Source organism: Adiantum capillus-veneris, chromosome 23 (genome assembly GCF_014529385.1).
Source record: "Adiantum capillus-veneris isolate H3 chromosome 23, ASM1452938v2, whole genome shotgun sequence".
NCBI lineage: Eukaryota > Viridiplantae > Streptophyta > Polypodiopsida > Polypodiales > Pteridaceae > Adiantum > Adiantum capillus-veneris.
The window spans coordinates 121,273,030-121,279,464 of record NC_140953.1 but is presented as its reverse complement, the minus strand read 5'-3'; the positions used below and the strand labels follow the sequence as shown (position 1 = coordinate 121,279,464).

The window sequence follows — 6,435 nt, the reverse complement described above, 5'->3', positions numbered from 1 at the left end:
CCCGTTGTCGCTTTGGAATGAACAACACTTGACCCAACATAGAAACAATGGATTCCACATGTTCCTAGAGCTAGATAGGGAGGTTCTTGAGAGTCACCCATACCAAGAAGTATTCCATAAACTCCTCGCTTGGGCATAATTTGGGCATCCAAGGTATCACACAAGAAAAATGGGACGCTCCCAAATGCCTCCTCTAATGATCAAATCTTGAACAGTTTTCTCAGAAGTACACTCTGCAACATAAAAGCCTTTGCCCACCACCGTGAACTGACAAATTAGTATTTTATGCTTAGCTTTGGACCTAAGCTACAAATTGACCATGTTCATTGAAGGAATTGATCAATCTTGGACATAATACATATCTAACTCAAAATGAGTCTGATTTTGAGAAAATGGAAATTTTTCTCGCTATTAGGGTACTAGGTATTTCAAAACTCAAGAAAGACGCAATACATGGTGATAAGTCTATATGCACAATCAAACTTGTCTTTCTATTGCATATACATTACAAAAAAATGGATCAAAGTGTGGAATTCATCCATACGTTTGCATGGCACGATTTTCATAAGTAGGCCATAATTTCAAATACATAGAGTATCCATGCATTATAAGCATTATAAAACCTTTTTAATGATCAAAGATACTTATGTAGCACCCTAGAACTCACTAAGAAGTGTTTTAGGTTGGTCTATGGCCATTTTTTAATAGTTTTTTTGTAGTGCTCACAATAGTGAGTAGTATATATATTAATAGCCAAAAAGAACAAAATGGGCAAAAACAACACACATTTTTTTGGCGCAGTTTAGGTTGGAAAGTGCTTATGAAAGACAGTCCTAGAGCTGCAATTCATAGCCCAAAAAGATTCCAAGTTTTTTTCAACTCATTAGCTATCTTTGTCGAACTCTAAGACCTCATTAGCCTCCCTTGCATTAATTCTAGGAAATTGCTTGGGTAAGAGGACATGAAAGTGTCATGTTACCAATCTAGTGATAACAAAAATCCTTACTCTAACGAAAATCCTTCAAAAAGGAAGATATGAAATTTTTGATCCTAGGATCCCTTACAAGTATAGCACTTTGGTGCACGTTTGTAATTTGCAAGCATATGGAGCATGGAAAAACATTGAGTAATTCCAAAGTTATGCAAGTATGTATGCACGACATCAAAAAATTGCATAATATGTGTAGATTCTCTCTGTATGGGTGCATGTGCGCTTATTCTATACATTGCTAAAATTCTTTTTCCTCTTCTTCTCGTGCAAGACTCTCTCTCTCTGCACATGACTCGCTCTCATTCTCTCTCTCAATTTTAGCAATACTAGGAAGTTCATTGGAATATTTTTTTTGAGTGCTTCTAACGTTTATCAAACTAGAAAGTCAATTGTTCACTTTCTAAATTGACAACATGATAGCACAAGGATTTTCTTAGAATTCGATATGTGGATCATCCATTGAGTAATGTGCAAGTTTTCCAAAGAGTTAAACTTGGGAAGAACTATGCCACCTCCCCTTGCTCAAGTGTTCATTTGTGGACCTATTTCTTGTGACTACAAAACTTGGGGGTGGAATAGCATCGTGAAAGCAATGGAAATTCGTCTACCAAAAGTTAAAAACATTGTGTGCTTTCTAAATCAATGATTAGTAGCTTTCTAAATCATTGTGTGACATAAACTAGCTTTATTATTAAGAACGCTCATAAGGTTTTCATCACCCAATACATGCCTGCGTGGTTAGCTCTTCAAGCTTCCATTTGTGGAGTGGTGGGTTCAAATCTTGGGTTGTTGTCCATGTGTTAACTTTTTTAAAACCGTTCCTTCGCCTCGAGACTCGCGTGCAACAGGCTTCGTTGTTGATACTATCGATTAGCCCTTATTAAGACTTCGTGTTAGATAATGTCCATCTCTCTCTCTCTCTCTCTCTCTCTCTCTCTCAAGTGGATTAGTTACATCTTGTTGTTTTTTTTTTATTGACTAGTTTTACGGGATTGCGTCCACTCATCCTCACCCACATGTCTCAAGGTTTGAACCAGAGTGGGTACGCTTAGGGCCCCTTACCTTTACACTAGGCCAACTCCCCTTGACAGGTTGGTTACGTGACCTTACGTCTGGTTGAGTTCGGGGACCGGGGTAGAACGTGCTAATTTTTGCATAGTCGCTAATGTATGAAGAGCATGCCGAATTGCGCGACGCTAATTGCGATGTCACGAGCGTACGATGCAGAGGCGACGCTCACACACACACACACACACAGAGAGAGAGAGAGAGAGAGAGAGAGAGAGAGAGAAGCTCAGGACTGCTGCTCAGTCACGCCACAGGTACATTCTTGTATTCTTGATGTACGCGAGAGATGTTGATGATTCCTTAATGCAACGTTCATGATGGCAGCTTACCAGCGTCCTCAAGACACCTAGCACATTAAATGCTTTTATGCAGCAAAATATGGAGGAGAATTCAATTCCATTTGCATAAGCATGCACAGACATGAATCGACGCAATTGGGCCTTGACTCGAGCTCACGATTGCTTTTTTGAACGAGGGCTCTGCATTTTCAGATTTTCTAACACCCCGCTTGCATTTTGCATTCATTGAATGGCTGGAACTATTTGTTCGGCAGCTCGAGACTGCGTAACGCCATATGTTGTTTCAGCTAGAAAGGCGGCCTTTTTCACGGCAATACGCTGGTTGGGTCAGTACTTGAAAGAACATGCTCTTTTGCTTGTCTTAAATGAGGAAAGCGTGCAATATAATTTACCAAAATCAAGTGGATGCTTCCGATATGGCTCGAATGCATGTTGGGACATGTGACCTTTCTGTAGTAATTCTAAGAGAATTCATAATCTGCATTCAAGTGCGTTGGTGCTGATGCGTTGTCTTCTATATGTATTTTGGTTGCAGGTGAGAGGCATTTCCCTACATCCACGTTGTATGATTGTAAATTGAGGACGCGTTATATCGAATTGGCGACAGGATAGCTTCGACCTCAAACAAGAATCGCTACTTTATATGCATGGTAGTGAAGGCAGAGCTTTTGGTGCTGTCTTAAAGTAAAGGCTCAAAGGATGTGGATTTACATTGTACAGAAAAAGGCAGCTAGTCTGCTAATCTTCTTGCTGCTTCTATGCAATGAAAGCATACTTGCTTACCAGACAGCAAATTACAGCCCTGCCATGTTCATATTCGGAGACTCCCTTTCAGATGTTGGCAATAACAACTACATCCTGCTTAGCTCTTACAAGGCCAACTTCTATCCCCATGGGCATCGATTATCCACAGAGGATTTTCCCCACCGGCCGCTTCTGCAATGGGCGTCTTGTTCTTGATATAGTGGGTAAGTTCTTGCAACCATGTTCCACATGCATACATACATATATGTATATAACTAAGGTATTGAGAGAGAGCAATTTTGGTTTCTTGTAGCCTCACGCCTAAATTTTCCTTTGCCAAGGGCCTACCTATCCCCAAGAACCAGAGCATCAGCTCTACTGCAAGGTGTGAATTACGCCTCGGCAGGTTGCGGCATTCTCAATGAAACAAGTAACAATTCAGTACGTATACAACCTTAGAGTTGAGAGCTTCGTATCTTTCTGACATATGCCTGGAGTTTTTGATTGAGTAGTATTGTGTCGGCTTGAATCAAGCTTCGTGTATTTAATGCTTGCCTCTCTGAGTGGATTGTTTAGCTCTTTCAGTTATTTTTCATGAAGCTTATGACATAGAGGGGGTGACAATGTGAAGGATTCCAAGTGGCAAATAAAGCTTGTTGTGGCAGAGGAAGATTGAATGCGCAAACAGCATGCTTGCCTACATCAAGGTTTTGCTCCAATAGAAGCGGTTACATGTTTTGGGATCCATGGAATCCGACTCAAGCTGCAAACAAGCTTGTTGCCGACGAATTTCTCTCGCTGAATAGTACATCTGTTGCTCCATGGAGTATCAAGCAAGTTGCTTCTGGAGTTCAATAAAAAATTATGATCAAATTTTATAGTATCACAACCTCAACATTTATTTGGGACCAATGTTTTTGTTGTCCTCATGGGACCTAAAAACATAATGCAAACCTTTCTTTTGTTTAAAGAGGGATAGCATAATGCAAATCTATCATCTTTTGGTGAAGTGGTTGAGGTGCTCTAAGCCTACTTTGTTCATGGAAGTGTGAAGCGCGGTGGCAATGTTATGGATTCCGTGGTTTTGCGATAATGTGTGCCAGACATGCTAATGGAAGAGAGAGAGAGAGAGAGAGAGAGAGAGAGAGAGAGAGAGAGGGAGGTTTCATTATCGTCCTTGAAGGTCAAATTTGAAACATCACTATACACGTACAAGCTGCAACCTGCATGTGGCCCTAATTGAACCATCCATTGGAAACTTAGAACGCTCCACCTTACCCAAAATACAGCCTTCACAGACATGTTTGATAGGTGCTTCAAGAGGTGGCACAGAAGTAACCATATCAGATTTCGCAAACGCAGCAAAACTGACAAAATTCTGATGACCAAAACGTGCATGTCAAAGTTTTGCATCTAAAATGGCTTTTGAATCCACAATTGCATTTACAAAATTATGCCCACACTTGTCATACAAAGTGAGCTTATACAACCCACATCATAAAATGTCATTTGCAACAATTTCATCACCAAAATTGAGATCATGTACTCTACATCTATCATCCACAAATTTGAATACAAGACCAAGTCTAGCAAGTGCAAATAAATACAAAAGATTCTTCTTGATCTTAGGTACATAAAGTGCATCAACAAGTGTGAAAGAGCTGCCATTTGCAGCAGTAAGCACAATCTTTCCAACTCTCTGAACCGGATAAGAGGCATTGTTGGCACAAGTAACTGAATTCCCATGAGGGACAGATTCAAGAGAGGTGAACAAATCACGATGTGAGGTAATGTGCTTTGTAGAACCACCATTAAAATACCACATATGTGAATATGTAGCAACTGACATGCATGCATCATAAACAACATGATTATAAGCATTATGAAAAATATGAACCCTCTAGGGGCCCTTTGGGATTAAGGTTAATTAGAAGCCAGCCAATAGAAAGAGGGTGGTGGACACACTCTATACCCTCAAAAAAGTAGGGGGACAAAGTAGCCTTACATCTCTTTATGGCCTCTTACCTAGTGAGAAGGTAAGGGAGGTGGCTAAGGGAAAGGGGGGGGACCACTTTGACCTTTTTTTCCCCCACTTTTTGGTCCGGATTTAAAAATACACTAAAAAAATCAAATTTTCAAAAAAAAATCAAATTTCAAATTTTCCCTCTTTAAAAGGTCTTCAAACTTATTTCATGGTCAAAAAAGTATTTTTGACCTCCAAAAGTCAAAACGTGCACTAAAAAATACAAAAATTTGAATTTTTTCAAAAAAGTTCAAAACAATATTTTCCACCCTCCAAACTCTTTCCAAACCTATTCTATAGCTAAAAAGTGATTTTCTCTCTCTACAAACTCTTTTCTAAGCTCTCCATTGCTGCAACAACCATATGCACCCCCTATAGTGTAACACTATCTCTCTACTAGCTTTCTCCCACCTCCATTGTAGCACCAAGCAAGCTCCTCCCCCATCTCTTTCCCTTGGCCACCATATAGTTTCACACCAAGATAGCTCCTCTTCCTTCTCTCACCTCCATTACACCATGAAACAAGATTCTACTCCTTCTAATTCTATTCACTCACACTACATGGAAACCTCTACTCCCGAAGATGGAAAAAATATGAGCTCACATGACTTGAATACCACAACAATAGGAGGTGTGAATAGTGTGTGGGCTATGCAAGGGTTGATCTCCAACATAAAGATAAAATGGTAAGAAAACTACCCTTGTAGCTTACATTCAGAGCTTAACATCATCTCCATCTTTAATTTTATCATGCTGAAGAGAATAAACCTCTTTATGGCTTTCAATGTTTAGGCTTCATACCTCATAACACTGGGTGGTGCTATTTTGTTGATGGCTTTGGCGCGCCATCTATAGTTGTGTAGCATGTGATTGAGTTTCACAATGCAAGTAAGTTGTGTTATCTATAGAGAGTCATCAAAGATTTTTCTTATAATTTATTCTTTGTATAGTTGTCATTAGATTATCATTTTCTACTTTATAACTTTGTGCTCACATAATCTGTTGTTTACTTACAGAGTCAACTTCTTTTCAGAGGACATGAGCAAGCAAACATGTGCAAAGATGGAAATCACTCTATTTTTGTTCCATGATGAACCTTTCACTACGATGTTAAAGAATTTTGATAAGAATAATATAATTTTTGTAGAATCTTGAACCAATAGGTACTCTCTAGGAGCTCTTAGAAAAGCCATCCATATAGTACTATTATCTTCCCTAGTGTCATAGACACACAAATACTCAAGTGTATATGAATCTCTAGATGAGGAAGACAAATACTTGTAAGAGAAGCCTAATAACAACAACATTGT

At 39.3% G+C, this 6,435-nt stretch overlaps 1 protein-coding gene across 1 annotated transcript; it reads left to right on the top strand.

Annotated features, from left to right (window-relative positions):
• Positions 1-2,268: 2,268 nt before the first annotated feature.
• On the top strand, positions 2,269-4,039 carry LOC147428464 (GDSL esterase/lipase 7-like). The gene is made up of 3 exons (XM_086497484.1): positions 2,269-3,326; positions 3,416-3,543; positions 3,734-4,039. The coding sequence occupies exons 1-3, from the start codon at positions 3,122-3,124 to the stop codon at positions 3,776-3,778; spliced, it is 378 nt and encodes a 125-aa protein (XP_086353610.1). The 5' UTR covers positions 2,269-3,121; the 3' UTR covers positions 3,779-4,039.
• The last annotated feature ends 2,396 nt before the right edge of the window (positions 4,040-6,435 follow it).